The sequence below is a fragment of the Neolamprologus multifasciatus genome, chromosome 14 (assembly GCF_963576455.1).
Source record: "Neolamprologus multifasciatus chromosome 14, fNeoMul1.2, whole genome shotgun sequence".
Taxonomy (NCBI): domain Eukaryota; kingdom Metazoa; phylum Chordata; class Actinopteri; order Cichliformes; family Cichlidae; genus Neolamprologus; species Neolamprologus multifasciatus.
The window spans coordinates 16593745-16616036 of NC_140452.1; the positions used below are offsets into that span (position 1 = coordinate 16593745).

The 22292-nt window shown below is 40.0% G+C and overlaps 1 protein-coding gene across 7 annotated transcripts in view; it reads left to right on the forward strand.

Moving 5' to 3' along the window:
- The first annotated feature begins 200 nt into the window (after positions 1 to 200).
- Positions 201 to 22292, forward strand: part of mark4b (MAP/microtubule affinity-regulating kinase 4b) — a 59586-nt gene continuing 37494 nt past the window's right edge. For 6 of the 7 annotated variants that reach the window (XR_014877822.1, XM_085183868.1, XM_085183869.1 and 3 more), the window contains exon 1: positions 5182 to 6237. Coding sequence is in view for 6 of the 7 variants with exons in the window: in XM_085183868.1 (XP_085039994.1) it covers positions 6040 to 6237 (198 nt within the window). In the remaining variant the exon portion in view is untranslated. Of the gene's footprint in view, positions 470 to 5181; positions 6238 to 22292 lie in introns of those variants that run through there. The other variant, XM_085183870.1, reaches the window with a different exon arrangement.

The window sequence follows — 22292 nt, forward strand, 5'->3', positions numbered from 1 at the left end:
ACACAAACAAGCCCATCACGCCACACAGAAACACATTCACCCACCGCCACCGCCACCTTTTCCGTAGCCCATTAGATATATCGACAATTCCACATTCACTTTTGTTTTTGTCTTTTTTTGCTCTAATAGGTTTATGCACAGCTGACCGAGCAGTAACACTAATGCTGCCGGTATACTCTGTGACATTGCGTTGAGTACAGGCTCTCCATGGAAATACGGACTGCTGCTCTGGTTGTTCTTTCCAGCATCGATTCGCGTGCAGTTGCAGCAGCAGCAGCAGCAGCTCTGCCTCTGTTCTCCGAGGAATGCCAGTGAATGTCCCTGTGTGCTGCTCACCTTTCCCTTACAGTATCAGGCCCTCAGTCTGCAGGGGCTCAGGTCACTGAAGCGCTCAGTCTCAACCAGGAAGGAGCAGTGCTGAGGAAGGATGAGGCCCTGGGTTCGCTCCAACAGGTCCAGATCAGTCCAGGTAAGGTTTGTGCTTCTAATTCAAAATATAAACACGTGACACCTTGGGAGATAAAGATAGTCTTAACTGTCTTAAATTAGAGTAATAACTAATGTAGTTTAATGGAGGAGTGTTCAAAAGAATGACAAATTACACCACAAGCTTTAGTCGGCGCTTCTATTAGACTATTCAGAAAACTCCCGATTAAAGTATACAAAGATCAACAAAAAAATTAAATCAAAATAGAAAAATAATACTCTCAGTCCAATCCCATCCACACCCGCTACAACACAAAGATCATAGTAGAGATTAAAGTGTTAAAGTAGAGAAAAGAGTACTCCCTTAAACGGCTTTACCAAAAACTGAACTTTACAACCTTCATGAATGCAGGCTTTGCTGCAGGACTTAGTCTGCATTAGCTTTAGAAAAAAAAGTGTTTGGGCTCTTTCTGTGAACACACGGCAGCAATAAATCTGCTTAGCAAAAACAAACAGCGGTAACCGGCTTTAAACTGCACACATCCCGCTCCTGGGCAGATGAGCTCATTAAATCCTGAATTATATTGTTTGGTGCATATATCTGTTTTCATATTTAATTTGCAAGCTTCCATAAAAGTGGGTTTGAATTCTGCTGCAGATGCCTCTCTTTGCAAATCTTTCCTCATTATCTCTGCGGCGGTAGAGACAATTCACAGTGGAGGTAAAGACGCTTTGATTGAATCAGCGTGATACGAGATAAAACGTGTGAATTTAAATTTTACAAAAACAAAACAGTGTACTGGTGATCATTGGGGTTCAATGTAGAGAAGCATGAGATGGGCTTCTCTCTCTACGTGTGATCAGAAGTGTGCTGGGCGATGACCATGTGTGAGCCAAGAGGTTTAGATGCTTTGGTTTATACTGGAGGTATCATGGCGTGCTTACCTCTGGCTCTAAGCATAAAAACTCCTCAGATCTCCCATTCAAAGTTTTGTCTACTATTTGTGCATATATGACATCTTTACATCATACGGATGGCAATAAAAGGTCTGCAGTACAATTCAAAGCCTCCACTGTGGGGTAGAAAATGCCCTCAAAACCAGTAATGAATCAATATAATGCTGTAGTGCACTGCAGCTTGATTATGTAGAGGATAACATAGAAAGTGATAATATTTGATTTCCTGGGGTTTTGATTATCTTTCAATGAGCTCTTAAAGGGGGCATGTTTTCAGGTTTAGTATTAAACAGTATTATTTGCTAATAGTTCTTGTCTGTTAATCAATAACAGCAAAAATATCACAGGAGACGTGCAGCAGCTGTTCCTTTCCATTGTTATTTTTTACTTGTTTTTAACAATGAGCAGACCTGCTGTTTAATTCATACTTTAAATTATCAACAAATGTTACTTCCTTTGTGATTTTCAGCAAAAGCAGAAACAGATTTCTGGTAATATTAGCCTTCTCTCTCTGTCTCTGTCTCTCTCTCTCTCTCTCTCTCTCTCTCACACACACACACACACACACACACACACACACACACACACAAGCATGTCTGTATGAATGGAGTAATTGTGCCTTCATGCACACTGGGGGGGAAGGGTGTTGTGTTCTGATGCTGTTGGAAACGTGGTGTTTTGTTTTAGCTTTGCGTGCACATGAAACACAGCTTAACTTATCTGGGTGAATATTTCAGCCTGCATGATGAGTGTCTTCAAATTTCAAGCAACCACAGAAATAAGGCTGGTGTATTATTCGAGCTCTCATTTACAGCCAGAAAGGGGCATAATAGGTCAGGACTAGTGTATAGGATGGTGACCTCAATTTATCAGAGGTCAGTCACCATAATGTGGTTCAATGACTTTTTAGAAGCCGTATCCTCGACATGGTCCCCAAAATTTAGGGTCCAGCTTTAGGGTCCAGTTTCTGCAAAGCTCTGGCTTTTGGAAAACTACAGGCTAGCGGATTAAACTTTGCCTTATCCCTATTTATTTTTCACAGTCCTTTCTCAAGTGTTTCCCTCTGCCTCACAGAGGCTGGCTGGCAGATTTAGATATTTAAGAAAACAACAAATCAACCAGTGTCCTCTCACGTGTGGCCAAACAAAACACACATTGTGTGCCTCACATTGAAAGGCTTGGAAATGCAACAAATTCACTCACATATTGATTTATAGTCATTAGTTAGATAGTGTGTCCTGTGGGCCATGCACATAAAACAGCCCTTTGTATGTTGTGTGTAATTTTAAAAATGTTAAAACGTACTTTAAATGTACTTGTGGTTATCTAATAAATGTGATTTTTAAAGGTACTTTTTGTAAATACTATCTATAAAATTTAACCCGATCTTCCACCACCAGGGGGGCGGTGTTTCACAGGTGTGCTGAAATTCTTTTGACTTTCAGTTTTTAGCCCTGCCTCCATTTCTTCAAGGGGCTTAGCACTGTAAATATTTCTCTTTTCATAATGACTTGCCTGATTGAATTGCTGCACCATGTTCTAGTATAAATGAGCAGAAGTACCGATAATGACTCTTCCACAGTCATCAGCAGTTTTAATTATTCTTCTATGGCTGCCTTTTTTTTTTTTAGAATTGATTTTAAGATTTTACTTGTTACATTTAAAACACCTCATGTCTTGCCTGCTGCTTCCATAACAAAGAGAGGTTTTCAGCCAGAAACCTGCTTAATTTCCCACCTCACACTTATTAGTTAATATCATATTATATTGCTTTAAAGAATTTAAAGAACTTTTACATTTCTTTTTGACTTCTCTTTTGTTTTGAAGGTTTAGATTATATATACTTAAAGATGTCATTTCTTAGCTCAGGAGTTACTTTTAAGAGTTTCTCTTACATTTTGCGTAGCTCTGTTTCAAACTTAAATGGTGGAACTTTTATTTATTTATTTTTCATTTTGTAAGATGCTATAAAGGATGTATCTACGCATTATGAAGTCACCCACTGGTTTATAAAGCCCAGAGCTAAGCATTTTCACCACTGCCATCTTAGTGTTTTGAAACTGGATGTGATATGTAAGTGGTGAACCTGATTGTAAAACTCCACTATCAGTGAGTCGTTAGTCATGGGCCTATGTGAAACACAGAATGGCCAAACCTTTTAATTTTCTATGCAATATGAGATGAAAATAGCGACGGAGCCCATAAACGCACCAGGAAAGGGTTCACTGAGGTAAGGGTTGTCACCTGCTGGTCATTACAAGGAATGCAGATAAAAGACACTTTCCAGGCCTTTTTAATCAACCTTTATTAACACAGTATATATCTGTATGGGACATAAAGTCATAGCAGCTGTTTCCTTAAATCCTGCTGATAGCTTTTCTTCATCCTGGAAAGTTTACCATGGGTCTACAAGTATCTTTATTTTCCGGGCTCTGATAGATTGCCGGAAGACAGATTTTTTTGCGGGGTACTTGAAGGCAGCTCGACAGATGAGAGAATAGCGCGTGTCTGTGTGCGCGTGCGTGGAAGGCAGCAGCCCTGCCTACTAGTGATGGGATTTCCGGCTCTTTTTAGAGATCCGGCTCTTTCGGCTCGACTCACTAAAAAGACCCGGCTCTTTCGGCTCCGAACCGGCTCTTCAGGTTGTTTGTTGCTTTAATTATTTAATCATTAACAATAATATAAAATTATGCATTAAAGGAATTACTAATGTAAAAAAAGTGGTTTTATTTATATGTGTTTATATATGGCCCCTAGAGACAAAGCACGTACAAACTCTAAAGCATATAAAAACTCCAAAAAGCATGTACAAACTCCAAAACACATTTCTAGCGTTTACTGAACTTCCAAAACAGAGCTACCCAGATCACTTAAATTACACAATTGAAAGCATGTGTGTATTGTTTGTGTATTTATAGACAAGCACTCATATTTATTCAAATAATTTAAAAAAAAAGTTCATTTACCTGTTACTACCACACACCAAATCCGGTTGTTGATACTTCCTGGCTTGTGTAGCCACTAGGTAAGGTAACACTGCGCCCTAGAAACCTGGAGCACTTCTGATGTCTTTTGTACGTGTTTTGGAGTTTGTACGTGCTTCTGAGTTTGTACGTGCTTCTGAGTTTTTACGTGTTTTGGAGTTTTTACGCGTTTTGGAGTTTGTACATGCTTAGGAGTTTGTACGTGTTTTGGAGTTTGTACGTGCTTTATCTCTAAGGTCCACCATAAATATACTTTATTTATTCACTCCACATAAAATGTAATAAATAAATCATATAATACAAAAAACAACAATTTACATTTTAAACTTTTAACTATTTAAATTTTCAGCTTTTTCCTTTTAAACAAATTTAACGTGAAACAACACAAAACACTGCAAACCACAACACAATTAAATATAAATTAAAATATTAAAACAAAAAGAAGATGCACATTCTCTGTCATATGGGCCTGCATGATTTCTGAATCCTTTATCATCTGCAACTGAAAATAGTGGATGGTTACTATACCTTTCTAATGTGACATTGTTGTCCCTCGCTCTCTTTCTCTCTGGCTCTGTTCCTGTGCTACTGCCAGTGTAACTAACGCCCCTCCCCCCTCTGCCCAGCGGAAAGTACAGGCCGCGCATGCGGAGTTTAGCGGAAAAAAGGGCGAGAGAGAGGGAGAGAGAGAGAAAAAAAAACAAAAAACAAAAAAAACCTCACGGCTCCCAATAAGGAGCCGGCTCGCATCGTTCACTTCAAAGACCCGGCTCTAAGAGCCATGTCGTTCGCGAACGACCCATCACTACTGCCTACCGTTGACGTTCCCCACTCTTTCTCTTGTCACTGTTTTTCGGGAGGAGAACTGGGGGAGAGGTCCGCTCTTCTCTCGTCTTTCTTAGAAAACAGATGGTGTGTTCGTGACCCGGCGGAGACGTATCTTCGCCCTCACACGCCGGCGATTTCTTCAATTACCGCTGCAGCACTTTTAACCAAATCAAAGAGGAGAGGAGAGGAGCCAAGGGCGGACTGGACAGAGAGGAAGAACCAACCATAGGACTCACACACTGGGAGGCTGCACGTCCGCCTGCTCTCTTCAATACATTGATTTATTTACCCGGGCCCTGAACGTCTCCCGGCGTCCATAAGTGCTGCCTCAGCCGGTTCCTGCTTCCTTTTAAACTGACTGCGTCTTCGTGGACTGTCCCCCAGAATTATTCAGCAAGCTAACAGGAACACACAAAGTCCCCTGCTTTTTTTCTTCTGAATTCAACCCGTGGTGGCCAGAGGGACACTGAGTCCTAGCCTCTGTTTCCTCTTATCAGCCCCTATTGGTTGCTGTGTTTTCCACCGGCGGTGCGCGCTTTCCTCCTTTCTCAGCAGAAGACGATGCAGGCGGAGGTAAACCGGTGACCACAGGGGCTGTTTTGTTAACTATCCAGCAGCGTGTCAACAGACATGAGAGGATAGCGTCTGGGTGGGGATTTGGGGGAAAGCGAAGCGCTAAGTGGGGGTTCAGTGTTGGTTTTCCTTCTTCAGATGAGGCAGAAACACCATAAAGACATGAAGTGGATGTAGCCAACCGGTTCCGTTTTTTTAAAGCATCAGTTTAAGCTGGATCACTGTCTTGGTGATCTGTGCTGCCTTCGCGGACTGTGACAATGAGGATTTTATGAGAAGTGAAGCCTTTTCCCCTCTATCTACATACAGCCAGGCTAGTGTGGGGTGGCATTTCTTTCTTTCTTTCTTTTTCACCCGGTGTGAACACAACCCAGACTTTTTTTTCCTCTCCTGGACGGCGAAGCTCACTCAGGGACAAAAAATGTCTTTACGCACAGCACTGCCTGGGAACGAGCGGAACCCGGACCATGTAAGTAGATAATTAAAAACCATAGGCGTCTGTCTGTGAGAGGTTGCACTTAGGTTTTTATTATGCTTTTCAAGGAGCTGGTCATAATAACCCCCGTCAGCCCGCGGGCCCAGAGATTAGTCTGCCATGTGCAAAGAGCAGCTGCAATCAAGCAAGGCGACGTAGACGCGCTAATCTCCCCTAGCTCATTTGGGACAGGGTGCAGTTGGACACACATGCTGTCCAGGATGGAGATATGAAGATTAGACTTTCACCTCCACCGGTGTTTTCATTGCGCATGTTTACCCCCCCCCCCCCCCCCCCCTCAGCTCTCAGCTCTCAGCTGATCAATAATTAATGCATCTGATGCAAGACCACCCAGCCAACCCTCACCTCCACCCTGTCTGGCCCGCCCAGTTTCCACTTTAATAAAACCGCGACAGAAAGCTCAGTGGGCAGCTCAATATTGCGAAATCTGCTGTGTCAGGCTAGCCTGGTCCATCCTGCTGATAGCCTTCTGTATCTGTGGCAGCGTGGGATTTTGGCAGACTGGGTTTGAGTTATGTGTTCTTGATTCAATTTTTAGTGTTTGTAAATATTCTTGTAATTACTGTGAACCTCTCTAATGTCCTATGACATCAGTTAAGCAGCTGTGCAGAATATCCCCACCTCTGTCTCAAGGGCACCCAGCTCAAAGCAGCCTCTCTTTTTGGATGTGAAGGTCTAACAAAGACCACTTCCTCTTAGTGCAGCTAACAAAACACTGAATACTTCCTTTCCTGCTTTTTAAGGTTATTTAAAGTGTATGCTGTCAATACCTCAGGCCCTGTATATCTTTTGTTTAGATAGGTGCAAATATTTCCAATACCAGTAGTGTCTCTCATTGAATTTTCCTGCATCCAGGGTTCTCAAAGTGCAGACCCGAGGCCAGTGGTGGCCCTTGGTAACATTTATTTGTGGTCATGAACACGACAAAGAATGATAAAGCACACACAATGTTTCCCACATTTCACAGAGGGATTGTAGGTATTGGTAATAACTAATTATTGCAAACGTGTGGAAGATTTGGACTGCTGCACTACAACAATAAGAATGCAAGACCTTTAGAAGTGTAGCTAACAAACAACAGCTTTTAAACATGTAAACTTGAAGGGTTGCAGACGTGTATCAGTAGCTACTGATGAGAAACCTGCTTAGTGAAACAGCACCTGACATCCCAAGGAAGTTAACGTTAACAGCATCCATCCTCAGGACACTCAGACGTAATAGACAAATTTTAACCTAACTGACTCAGGATATATCAGAGGATCAGACTCATTCCAGTGAAAGGAGCTAAAATATATGATGCTAAAGTTGGTGGAGAATGATATACTGGAATCTAGGCAGTGTAAGACCTGAAGTTAGGCTCACAATCAGCATTCTTGTGAAAGTGTACAAATCTTCGAGCATTCAATGGGCGAATTAGACTTGACTTAGATGCAGTGCCTCTATAAATTGACAACAAGTGCATTATTAGCAGGACTGCAGCCAAAGATCATTTTGGTAGTTGGCTAATCTGCCAATTTTTCTTCGATTACTCAACAATTATTTCAATAACTCTTGTCTCCTCTTCCTGTGGGCAAACCTCTCTCTCCCCCCCTCTCTCTCTCTTGAGTGTTGGTACAATAACACATAAAGTCATAAGATACTTGGAAAACAGGTAATTTTTAAATTTTATATATAATCACTTTGTAAATCATGTTCACCAAAGTCTATTTACCAATATAAGTAAAGACATGACACATAAAAAGAAAAAACAAATGAAAACATTGGAAATCAGTTTTAAGCAGATGATCATTTTTTGACACAACAGCTGCGTTTTTAAATGCTTGTGCACTGCAGTAGTGCTGTCGTGTTCGGAAAGCTCTGCTTTGCACTGTCTGTCCCGATGAACAGAATTAACTGTTTGGGATTTCCTTACCTGGATCATTGATCATGCATCAAGACATTCTTCTTTGTTGGTATTGAGTGCAGTCTTGGCAGACAATAAGGGCGATAATAGCCACCATAGCTTCCTGCAGTATATTACAGTTACAAAAACACATTTATGTGGTATAGTATATGACGCATCGACAATAAAATTCTGCTTCCGCGTCATCGAGTATGTTGACGAATTGTTGTAGCCCTAATTTTTAGTAGCATTTTTTTGATTGATAATTATTCAGTCCTCTTGCTCTTATTTTAAAAGAGGATGCTAAATTGAACTTGCTAGTGTCTCCAGTCTAGTCTTTCCCTGCTGGGTGGCTTGTAAGGATGTCGTTGCTCTGAGCTGTCTTTACTGTCTGATCCATTGCTCAGACAAATTTGAAGTCCATTGTCTTGGATTGCAGCTGCCGGCAGTAATCTGGAACCTGCACCATATAGAAAGATAGTACACTACACTAAGTTCACAGAGTACCACGATTGCAAGCAGCAGTCCAGGACCATGGACTTTGAGTCCATAGACTGGATAAGAAACTAACTGGAGAAGCAGCTGACTAGTGCTCCATCATTTATTGCCCCAGTTTATATATCATTTTATAGCATATTAAATTATCTAAGTACAGTCAGTGGGAAACACTGATGTAGCAATGTAGAACCAACGGAGTGTTGCTTTTAAATATCACTTTCTCTGTTCTTGCCATCTTAAAGTACTTTTCTGTCGAGACGTGTCTAGAAATACTTCCTTGCTAATGTTTAAAAATTAGAAGAAGATTAAAAATCATAAACCATTCTCTGAACAGAAACATTTCAGACACTGTAAGGGATCGACTGGCACTTGGTCATCAAAACATTGAGAACCCTTGGCCTGCATCAGCTGGTTTTCTTGGTGTTCACGCTGACCTTGCGAGTTGATCTACTGACATCAGTAAAGTGTGGTTTTTCCTGTAATGTAAAGTATGGAATGTATGAAAGGTATGATTAGGTCACTCTAGTTACAATAATTTATTGCACCACTCATTCTGGATTGTAGCAGTTAGGTGTTTATTGTTTATACCGCTTGCTGGAACGATGAAGTACTTTTAGAGGTGGCAGAATCTTCTTTGACTTTTATGCAAACCTGTTGTAGCTGGTTTGGACATTTACACCACATCCAAATAATAAAAATTCAAAAACATTAAAGTTAGATCGAGGCTTGTGTTACAATAAAGATTAAGACGCTCAGTCTTCACATTGAGGAGAATCTGTTTTGTCCACACTGTGAGATACCAAATAAAAGCGAGAGCCACTGGTGGATTCTTTCCCCTGTTTTTTAATAACTGCAAGAGTCATAAAACGATTTCTCCTGAAGCAGAGCAGTAAACTAATAATAGAGCCTGTTAAATGCTTGATGCAGTCTCCTCTTGTCAAAAATGATCCTTGTAGAAATGCATATGTAGCATTAAAGCTGGTGAGAACTCAGCATTGCAGGGAATAAACCAGAATGATTGCTGTCCTTGCTCAAACACAAGCCTTTTGTCTTAGTAACCTCACCATGGCTACAACATGGGGTTCTGCACACCCCACCCCCACCTTCCCATTATTCCTCACCCTCTCCTGTCCATTTTAACACACACACACACACACACACACACACACACACACACACACACACACACACACACACACACACACACACACACGTTCACTCGCCGACTTTGTGTCTTCAACTTACAGACCTTATCCCATTTTGATTTATAGCGACGTCCTTCCGGAAGCAAGTTTAGCCACTTGGCAGACATCTCGACAGTGCATCCTGGCAGCTGTTTTAAGGCCTTTATCTAAATGAATGGTCAGACATCAATAACTTATATTTCAGCCTTCACTGCATCTTCACAGTCACCCGGGTTTGCTCGATTATAGAAAAAATCCCAGTCACAATTATTTTGATCAATACTGAAATCATAATTGACAGGATTACTTACAGACTCTGGAAGAATAGAAGAGTTATGGAAATTTCAAAAGTGGATTTCTTTGTTCTTTCATTACAATTTCATTAGAAAGAAAATGTTAACTGAACCTAACGTTCTGCAGCTTGGCATGGAGTTTCCTTGGAAATAAAACGGTCGCTCTACAAGAAAACAATAAGAACATATTTGACAGCAAGCCAAAATTGTAATTGAAATTAAAAGTTATCAGTTTGCACAGCCCTAGAATCATCATTCAAATCTGCTGAATGATGCTTGATTATTGTGCTTGGTGCACCTTCCTAGAAAAGTAACTACATGCCGACACAAATCAAAAACAGCTGCCTACAACTAGATCCGCTTGGTGTTAATATGCAGTGCAAACACAATATGTTGATTAGCACAAGCATAATCACAGTTCAACACAAGGTAATTGGCAGTAAGTATCTCTCACAAAGCTAATGCACAAGCTATCGTTCTTCCAATATAGACATATGCCATTTTCCCATTTTCATCGCTCTGATAGTTTAGCTCCATCACCTCTGAAGTCTTTCTCCTTCCTGTGTTGTAGTAAAACTGTTGTTTAATATTTATTACCTCCAAGTCCAACAGGATTAGCCCTATTTCACTTGTGATTGCACCAGCGCACAAGTATAAACGCAAGCAGTGATGTTGCTCAGTAGGTGTAGGGGCTGCTGGGATTTGATGCAGAACTCTAAACCCACCCAAGAACAGTTTCCAACACTGATTAATTAAAAATGTTGTTTGTGCTTCGGATCTTCACGTTGAATGCCAGATCTCATTACAGGGTAGTTACAGATGGTGGTAGAAAGACAAATAAAAGTAAATGGAAGTTTTGAATGCAGCACACATGTGGTTGAACATGTTGGTGCATGTATTTGTGTGTTCTGCATGTAAGACAGGAAAGTCTCACATGCAAAAGGCTCCGAGACCATCACAAATGCACAGCGCATGATATTATCATGCTGTGGCTTCGTCTTCATCAACACCACATTGACTTATCATTCAGTCACATCACACATGACATGACAGTCTGCGCTTTCACGCCACGCTCTACAATTTACATGTTCTTACTCTCTGTTCTCTGCTTTGCTCTCTTCTCTTGTTCAGTCCTGTCATTTCCTTTAGCCTCCCGGTGTATATTTCTGACTCTGTCACCGAAACCAGACCTAATACCTGACATATCCTCCATCTTTTTCACCTTCATACCCCAAAGTTAAAAAAAGTCCTGCTGCTTTTTGTACTCTTTAACTGCTTTAAGTCCTTATAATTACTCTTCTGTATTTTATCGTCTTGTGATTTTTTTTTTTTTTTTTAATCAGAAAATTGCTAGTTGTACAATACTTCAAACCTGAACAAACCAAACCAGAATATCAGTGATGTTCTTATCCATAATGGCAGAATTATGCTTCTCTGTAGGCTGTGAACATTTTAGTAAAGAATCACTGACAGAAGGCACGTCAACAGTTTACGGTAGACGACATGAATAGCATATAATTTCTAGGGTCACCTTTCAGGGCAAATTAATAAATTACATTTTGCTTTTTACTTCCACTCTTATTTTGTGTGCTATGGATAATTGAATTGTTTTCAAGGGCGTTGTTAATATTTTACATCTCTTTGTAACTTACTGAGCTCAGTCTTCATCTTATTGTGACAGTTTTACATCTTTAATCTAAGGGTACAGAAATAAAACGATGTGAAGCAAAAACGCACTGATATAGCACTTTTCCCCAGTCAGGCTATCATGCATGTATTTGACCAGTACAAAGAAGCCAGAACATGCAGGAGCAAGCTGCCAGGATTCAAATCCTTCTTGCTGTAGGCTTATATTTAAATTAAATAAGGAAATGACAAAGCTTTAAATTAATATTTTCACTAATATTTTTGTTAAACTTATATGAGGTGTTATTAAAACGTTCCAATAAATCAACGTGATCTGTTTTGAAGTTGCATCTGTGCCAGTGTTCATCTCCCTCTGTAGTTTCCTTGTTTCCACATGCGGGTGACTTAACCAAACCTGCTAAACCTGCATCTGCAAACGGCCTGTGAGAATTTTCATAGAATCTTACATTTTTATTTAATCACAGGATCTTTTCTCCTCTTTAACTTTGTATTGCCTTGTATTTGTGTTTTTAGAAGAAAAGGTTTCGTGGGATTATCTCTTGAGTTTAGAATATTTTAAAGTCTCAACAGCAAAAGTTAATTACAGGTGTAATAAACAGGTTTTAATAAACAATAAACAGGTTGCATTGCTCTTGTTAATGCTGAACTGTGGGAATGGGCACACTTTTTTGCTTGGGGCTAGTCATAAGGTTTTAATGTGTGTGAGAGAGAAGGAAGTCATATAGAGGGTGCGGGTGAGTGCTTGTGTGCACATGCACAGCTGTGTTTTCTTACAAAAAGGCCAACATGTCTTTCAGTGCACGACTGCAGGGCACAGCGAGGCTTTTGTGTTTCCCTGGACAAGCAAAAAGATTCAAGTACTTGCTGTCCAGACATGTTACCCGAAAACTGGCACCCTCCTTTGATGCCCACGTTGGCATTCATTTCACCTAGAAACACTCCAGATACAGTCATAAACAGCCTTAGGCTTTAAATCATCTGGTCCACCGAGGCCAGCCAAGCCATCCATGATGGGTTTGAAATTAAGCAGGCTGCTGTTAAATTGCTTGCCCAGTTTTATAGAAAAATGTGAAATAGTCATGAGAACTATTTGTTTGTGTTTATAAATACAAACTGTCATGTTGTTTTGTGACGGCACAACTCTGAAACTGAAATTTTTCAATAGGTGGTATATTTTGTGCACGTAGCACATATGTTGCCTAGATTTTTCAAGATGTGTCACTGAGGCTAACAAGAAAACTGAGCTTTAAAAGTCATGAAAAACGTTTTGTTTTTACCAAACCACAATCTTTTTCTAAACCCAATCAAGTTATTTTTAATTCCCAACCAAAACGAGTCGTCTTTAATAGCCTGACCCTGACATAGTTGTTTTTATTGTCTGAGCCGCTTCCAACAGTAACATATTTGAAATTAATAACACTTTAAAAATAAATGAAAAACAAATGAAATGGAAAGATTTGTTATTCTTGTAGCACTTTGACTGAGGTTTCTTGTGTGAGCAGCAAAACCCCACGAAGCCTCCGCACGTGGACCTTTTTGCCCTTTAAAAGTGGAAGACATCATTAGTACACATGAAAATTCATGCCCAGAAATACAAATCTGCAGATAAAAGCTTGTGATTGTTGCACAAGGTGCATTGAAACTGTGTACTGATCGCAGTGGCTTGCTGATGTTTACTTTTTTTGTAACCTTGCCAACTGAATCCAACTTAAAGGCGTTTTGGATTACGGCTGCAACAGCGGACCCAAAAGGTCAGAGAAGCAGAACACTTGGAGGGAAGTTTCCAGCTCAGATCCCTGGAGACGTGATTGAGTTACCCTCTGTTTAGCCTTAACAGCTACAGCAATGTTGCCCATGAGCGGGTCACAGAGCCCCCAGTTTCCCTGGTTATATTTTACAGCGTACAGTAGTAAACAGTGAAACTGCAAAAGCATGAGTGTAAAGCAGGGCAGCATCAGGAAAAGAGCTTAAGAGCTTACTGGACCTTCCTGAAAATGGCTTGCTCAAGAGCCTCTCAGTGGCAGATTTTTAAGGGAAATTTAAGGATTTGCATTCCCTGCTCACATTACCGGCTTAAAAACTATTGACATTAACCTCTGTCTGTTGTTTTTGAATTGCATTTTCTAAATTGCTTTTCAAACACCCAGTGTGCCATTCAATGGGCCGTATTGTTCCTGTTGGTTTAATTTGAGCAATTTCTGAAGATTTTTTGGGGTTTCATTTATGCCCATAGCTACTGTTAGAAATGTAAAATCAACAAAAGCTACCTATAGTCTGATAGAAATGTAGTTATTTTAAAAAATGCATTGAAGATCATCATTGAAAAGGTCTTAAATTAATGCTGAAATGGGGAGATAATAATTGGGATTAGCTGTATGATCATTCCAAAGAAGGAACACGGTGTTAGATACAGGTTAAAGAGCCTAAGCCAAAAATAATAAACACAGTGATTAAACTTTGCTGGCACCAAATCAAAAATTAACTGTCTTGGCATTTTGTCAACACAGATTGTTTTCCTTCCAGCAATTATGTAATTCTAGTTAAGTGGTTAGGCAACAAACGCTGAACAGGTGGCGTTTTCTGGAGATCAGGCTACCATGTGCAGAATGACACTTTTCACGGAGCCTATGCTAACTGCCAAACGCTCACAAAGACCCCTGCAGACAAGCAGATTTGCACAATTACAAAATCTGAACCAGCAGACAAGAAGAAAAGACACTCAGATATTCATAGTCAGAGCACACAGTCAGGCTGTTGTGTTCATTGTGTAGAGGGCCTCTTCGGCTGTCAGGTGTCGACTTACTGTCCTCAGTGTTTCTCCTCAGGCATCAGCCGCTGCAGTTTATCCAAAAGCCCTTTTAGTTAACAGCCATCCAGTGTTTTTCAACCAGAAAGACCAGGTCACTCTCCATGAGCTATAACTACAGTTTTAGTGCTCACTGGGAGGTCTCATCAAATTTGCAAAACTTGTGTGCCCCTTGAAAAAAATAATTTCATGCCCAATTTGGGTGTTCGAGAGGAGCCATAGAGTGAGCTGGATGTTTGGGAGTGAAAGTTCGTGTGATGTGTCATTCAGCTACCTTCTTTGGCATCTTTTTCCCACGCCTGGTCAAATATCAGACCTAAAATATGAAACTCCGGTGGTTTCTACACAACTAACAACAGTTGGTCCTCATGTACTTAAGGCAAGGAGTCTGAGGCTATTCCTGATAGTTCTGGCCCTAAATTAGTGCTTCAGTTAAGAGAAGTGAGAAATATGTCTATCACATTTCTGGTGGGTTTTTTTGGCGGAAGGCCAAAAACTCTGTGTGTGCTGTGATGTCTTGTTTACAGATGAAACTCTGCTTACCAACTTTTTAAAGTTATTAAAAGCTGTATGTGATTATGATGGAATCACATGATTCGTGTGTGCATGTGATAATGTTTTAGTAACTAAAGTAAAATATTCAGCAGTCCAACATCTCTAGCTCATAACAAAAGTAGTTGGTTTTTTTTTTTATTGTGGTCAGTAGAAACGCAGAGCCTGTGATGCAAGCTTTGTCACAATACTTCCTGTTCCTCTATGTGTGTTTTTCTTTGAGCTAAGCTGACTTTTTTGCATTTATCATCTGGTTATAGACAGAGAGCTAGAAGTACATTGCAAGTGTTGTCAATAACTATAGTATGACTTCCCCTTGGCAGTGTGGTTAATAGCTTCCTGCAGCAGACCATAATCTAAAAGAACACTACTACTAACATTGACACCCATTATTTCACCTGCTTAGTCAGAAGGTCTGCAAAATTGTTGTCTGTGAAGCCAAACCAGCAATTACATTTAATTTAAGAGATGTTACCAAGCAGGTCGTGTTTCTCTCCGATCAGTGTGCATGGTTTCATTTTCTAGACAAATTGCTTTGGGCATGAGGAACAAACATAATTGTGAGAGGTTGTGTAGGTCTTGTAATTTTACATTAGGTAACAAAAAGGCCAGAAACAAAGACTGAGCTGTGGGAATGATGGAAAAGCGAGTGGGTAGAAGGTACTGAACAGAAATTAAGAGGTCAACTGTCAAATGATTAAGAGGACTTGACTCAAAAGTGTATGCTTATATGACATAGACTGGTATGAATGTGGAAGTATGCAGCAAACTGTGAGTAAGACGGGCTGCTAGTTTCACATATTACAAGTTGTCTTGACTAATCCAGTAATGATCAGCATCATAAGTTTTATGTATGAAAGGAAGTAAATATTTCATACGATTTGCCTAGTTTTAGCAATTATCACTCCCACCAGAGATAACACTCGATCGTACTCATCTCTGACATTACTGACAAAAAGCCTGATGAGCCGCTAGCTCAGAAGATGAATTAAAAATTAAATCATTATTATAAAAATCTTTCAAATGGAAACTATTATTATGGTTTGACTTCTATTCTGACGTTCACCCTGTGTACTGAACCTTCCATTATTACATGTCCACAGTCTTTGCTTGAGTAATACTGAATACTGCCGTATACTTAAAACTAATCTTAGTAGTCAGTGTTTCCACTTGGGTGATTCCTTTGCTGAGGGTGGGGGGCTCCCCAGCCTTTCTATTTAGTACACAAAAAAACAGATGATACAAAAGTTGGTTTTGATCTCTACAATTTGAAGTCTAAGTTTCTTCTGTTGCCACCTTGTAACATCTGGTTGCTATGGAAAGATGTGCATTCTCTGACCTGTTGGTGAGTGGTTGCTGGCTGTTGCTAGGTGAAATTGGTTGCAAAGAGGTTGCTGTACCATAAACCTGCTTGTGATTGCTGTGATCACTAGCAGATCGCTGCGGCTGTCGTTTGCATGGAAGATGCCGACTTGTCTGAAAACAATTTTAGGTTAATTAACACATGTTGGGAAGTTTTCAATGTATTTGCAGTAGGCTGTCATGAACCATGTGCTGTTTTCATCTCACCGTTGTACCTCCCTTACTGTGCATGCTCAATCCCTCAGTCCTACCACAAACTATGAGAGAAATGAATGAGATCATACATGACTGCAAAAAGCAGCAGAGAGACTGACACTGTGAGGACATGACTGAAATGGACAGTAAATTTTTTCCCAAAGGAAATTGTGCCTTTTCTTTGCATTTATCGATGTAAATTTATACAGTGATGCAGGGCTTAGAGAGAGAGGAGCTGAGGTCTAGCCAAGGAGTGACTCAGCTCTTTAATCCGCTGCTGTTGATCCAAACAGAATAAATCTGACCCTTACTCAGCCTGTACTGATGATTACAGAGCCATGGCGAATGATATGCTGAGTAATGTGGCACATTTCCAGAGGCAAAAAGAAAGCGTGTGTGTGTGTACATTTGCAGTCCTGCCTTGTCCAGACAGAGGAATCCAGTTACATTTTGCATACTGTGGAGCCAGATGATGTCACACTGGAGGAAGGAGGCCACATTTAACCCACAGTGTTGGGTAGTTGTCCTCTTAATATTTGTGCCATCCGCTTCATGTAGGGGATGATATTTAAATGTCTTCTCTTAAAACCTCTCCGAGGTATTTCAGCCTAAGAGGGTAATGGATTTAACAAAGGGGGCATTGTGGTGCAGAAAACAGTGATTTATTCATATTCAGTTTGATTTTTTTCAGCACAATTACTGCTTTTAGTGACGACTTGGTCATCACAAGATGACTTTTTTTTTAAATGGGGTGTTTAATAACAGCCAGAGTATCTGACACTTAACAGGGTAGTTAACATTGTCTTGATTTTTCAAATTAAGGTCAATTTAATGATGATTTTAAGCCTTAATAAGTGCTATAATCAGGGGTGCACATAAGTGGTCCGCAGGTGTGCATTCGCTGTCAAAATAAAAGACGCACACCAGATAAGAAGTTGCAACGCGGGTTTGTGTACATGTAAAAGGTGCTGTTTTTGTCCGCTAGAGTGGGATTTTCACGGCATATTCTGCACCACATCTCTGTGCGTTCATCATTTGTTTGAAGCCAGCTCACCTCCTGCAACCACTTTTCCGAGAATACGCGCTTCTTTTGCGGTTCGGACTCCTTCTGACATTTCTTTGGAGGTGGAGGAACACCAAAGTAATTGCTTAAAGGAGCTTGCTTCTTGATATCTTTAAGAGTTCTAAACAAATGTCTGTCCTCCTCTAGAATATCTTAAAATATCTTAAAATAAAAACATTCCTTTTAACCATCTGCCACAAGCAAATTAATAATTTTTGTCCTCCACCATTATACTCATTTCTTTCAGTTTTGGCTGGAAATAACCTGTCACAAAAACCAATGATAGGCTTTTTTCAGTATTTATGTGTTATGTTATGCAACCGCGCGCTGCAACTTCTTATCTGGTGACAGCTAAGACAGCAAATGCGCACCTGCAGACCACTTACGTGCACCCCTGGCTATAATGTACTTGGCCTGACCCGAGGGCCCAAAGAACCAGTTTTAAGCCGTGTAAAAATAAGAAAATGCAAATCTCAGTGGAATCAAATCAGGCTGCTCTGAGTGAGACTGCTAAATGCCTTGCTGTATTATTGTATTTTGATCATAAATCAGAAGGTTAACATTGGACTTGCCATAAAAGACAGAGAGGGAGAGGAGCAACACTGGTCTGACTCAAGTTTGGGCTAATGGTATTGGTAGGAATTTTAGTGACTGTGGCAGAAGCCAACCAATGTCTATCTGCTTCTTTGCTTTAGTCATCCGTGGATAATCTGAAATGCTTTAGGGATGTTCTGTTTGAATATCAGTCATTTATGTTGTTTAAGGGGCAACATGTGGAAGCAATGCTTATTAGTCACAGCGTGAAATAGTTGTGGGGTATTTAGACTCCCTTTGAAATAAAGTCAATTCTTCTTTCCGCCCTCATTTATTCCAAAAATACACACATTTAGTCCAGTTTGACCTTCATCTATTTATCATACTCTTCTCTCACACATTTCCTGCCACTCTTTATCATCTGTTTACTAGTACAGCAGAAAGTGTTATCAAATGATTCATGAAGAAATATCAACTCCAAAAGATTATTTCCTGCGATGAACACAACATGATGGTGGTGACACAGTGTAAGCGCTGAAATGTTTGAGTAAGGACTGATAATTACGCTACATAAATACTGTCAGAAATCAGTATTAAGTTAATTAGAACAGAACTCTTGAGCTTTACAGCATAGCTTTGAGTGTTGTGAAATAGATGAGCCATTAGGAGATTTCTTTTGTATATTGATATAGACTTAATATATGCTTTTTATAAAATAGAGCTGGGTAGTCTTATCCATGATGAGGGTTTTTAACCCTAACTGGCAACCCACACTGAATGGACATCAGCTAAACGACAACATTTGCCTCGCCTTTCTTTACTTTTATTCTTCCGGGCTTTAGTTTTACTAACTTTGCCATGTTGTTTTTATATTTGCGTATAAAATGGTTGTGTTGTTCCTTCTCCACTCTTCACCGTGCCTTTGCCACCAAGACTTGAGTCTTTCACGCACAGATATCTATGCCTCGTGAGACAAAATGTTTAGGAGAGGATGTAAATGACTGTCTCTGCAAGTCCAGGGTTAATCACCCTCTATGTATGTTGTAGTTTAGATCATTTTCTAGCTGATTTTAGCTCTTTGGTTGACACTCTTATTTATCACACTCTCATAGGTCAACGTGTATGGTCCCTGAGATCATCATCTGTTAGTGCAGTACTGTTATGAACGGCAATATCTTGGAGTTTTGGCTTTAAAGTACTGGTTCCTCTTTCATTCTCAGAAATAAACAGATGCAAGATGACTAATGCGATTTTCGCTCCTTTTTGTAAGCCACACGAAATGCTTCCTGCTTTTTCAAACAAATCCGATCACATGGAATCGATCACATTATGAGGAAAGTGAAGCTACAGCAGCTGGTTGAGGTGAAGCTCCATTGCATCAGACAGCTTGTCTGTTATGGTCACCGGCATGTTTTTTTTTTTTTTTTTTTACCAGCTCTTTCTTCCTTTTGGGGCCTGCCAGGAAATGCTCGCCAAGTGTTGCAGCGCAACATGTGACATGTCTGCTGTCATCGCTGTGACATCTCTGTCTCCAGAACAGGATGTGATGCTGGTTAAGTTCATACAACTTCCTGCTGCTTTTGACGCACACTCCTGATGGATGAGTGAGATGTGACAGGTTTATACAGGGATCCTGAGTTCTTAGAGAGGAAGAGGAAGACTGTCTTGCGAGCGTGGACAAAGCTAATATCTTTAATGTGTACTCCCACTAGCAGTTAGACTTAAAGCGTAGATTGCCGGTTGCATGAGAGGAATGTAGAGCTGCCAGTCAACCTCAAATTATATGATCTGGGGCCAGTTTCACAATAATAGAGTTTACTACGGCTTAGATAATGGAAATATACTTAAAATAGATGTGTAAATTCAGACCATAAGAGCTTAAGACCTTAACTTTCTTAAGCAGGAGCACAATTAATAAGTAAATAAAGATACTTACAACAAAAATAATGGCACACTAAGTAGCTTCTGCAGAAATTGTTAGTCTAAAAAAAGGAAGAGGGACTAAGAAGCCTAAAAAATGCTGCTGAGATAGTGGGTAGTGTAACCCTCGTGTTGGTACTTTCTAATGGTCTAGTGGTTTATGTAGGCTAATTTTGATGTTGGGTGTAGCTGCTTGACTAATAATTCAACGCAGCTTAAAGCAGCTTATTTCAGTAAACACCATAAATTGGATTTGATAACAAAGTAGTGTTTGTTATGTATTTATTATTCTTAGCAACACATGATGAGTCATGTTGGGGGGTTTTTTTGGGGGGGGGGGGAGGGGGGGGGTGCTTCTTCTAAATGAAGGTGTAACTGCGCATTACAATGGTAAGGATATAGTTAGCTTTGGCTTAAAATAAGTCAATCTTTATTTTTATGTCGTAGTGTAAGTGGCCAGAAACCAGTGCTCCCCCAGTTGAATTCTTGTTGAAACAAATAATAGCATAAGGTCAGTGTAGACCACCTGCTGTGACTCAGTGCCCCACAGAGAAAAGCACTGCCTTGGACTAATGCATAGGAAAAGTCAAAACTGTCTGTGAAACTAGCACCTGGTTGGCTACATTCAAAACAACCTATTGGAATAAAGTCATTGTGGGACTTTCCTATCACTGCAATAAGTATGTATTTCCCTAAACTGGTTTGTTTCTTTGTTTCCCTTTAAATACCTTTAAGTTTTTCCCTCCTACATAGTTTACAGTTAAAGCTGAACATGCTTTAACCTCTCGGGCAGGACAAGAAATCTAACATATCCAACTCACTGTTACTGACGGCAATTTCTCTTTCCTTTTTTAGCATAAGATAAGAATCCTTCTTATCTCTTTGTTTTTTTCTGTTATGTTATGTAGATGACGTGTCTGCAGTCATGTGTAATAGAGCCAGTGACGTACCAGTCTGAGGCAGAGAGCCTCTGGAGCAGAAGAGGAAGCTGGACTGGTACTGTAGGTCACTGTGTCTGTGACGATGGCTGAAAGTTACACCATTCCTCTGCTGGACATAAGGTCACACATCCTGTCTTTACTTAGTACCTCCCTACCCAACACACACACACACACTCAGAGCAAAAGTAAGTCCAAGACACCTCCCTCAGGGTGTGGTCCATTGTGTGGAAGCACATTTGTATTCGTCATAGTGGGTTTCTTGACGTAGTGTTGCCTGCCTCGCCTTTACATTCCTCCAGCTTAATTTAAAACTAATATAACAGACCACAAAAAAATCACATTTTTAATTCTTTGCAACAGTGAGCTGAGTCTTTTGTATTGAGTTATTTATGATTCCCGCTACAACATATAAGCAATAATCCCTATAACAACAACAACAAAAGTTTAATTTACAGAAGAGAAACAGCATCCAGAGAAATGATAAACTAGAAAAGATGACAGTCATGTTCCACGGAGTATAAAAGAGGAAAATGTTCCTCAGGCAGATTAGGCCCATATTGAGAGTAGATGAGATTCACGAGTTTCCATTCATCGATTCATATCCATTTTGTTTGGCTCTACTCCCACACAGATCAGTGCAGATGGAAGATAACTCCTGTGCTGTACAATAGCCAAGCCAGACATGCAAACGTGTATGCCACCGCAATGCCACCACATACCTGAGCAAACACTTACCTCTTATTGCAAACTAAAAGTGATTTCCTGTGATTTGTAGCTCATGATATCTCTGTAGTTTTTCACAGAAAACCAGACCAGAATGCTGCAGATCTGCTTAGAAAAACCAGTTAAATGTGTTAGTGTTAAATCATTTTTTGCTCTTGGTTTAAGAACAGATCTTTATCTGCTTTGTTGACACCTGATCATGAGCATCATCCTTCAGGCATGTCACGCCATCATAAAGATGTGAAAATGTTGAGAAACCGCACAAGAGGCTGTAGTTTTATTTTATCTTATTAATTATAAGATAAAAATTATTCTGTTATAGCAGCCAGCTTATATTAAACTAACACAAAATCTAATAAGAAAACATCAGCCAAAAGCAAATAGCTCCACAAAATCAAATTACTCTATTAGTTTTTTTTAAATCTAAA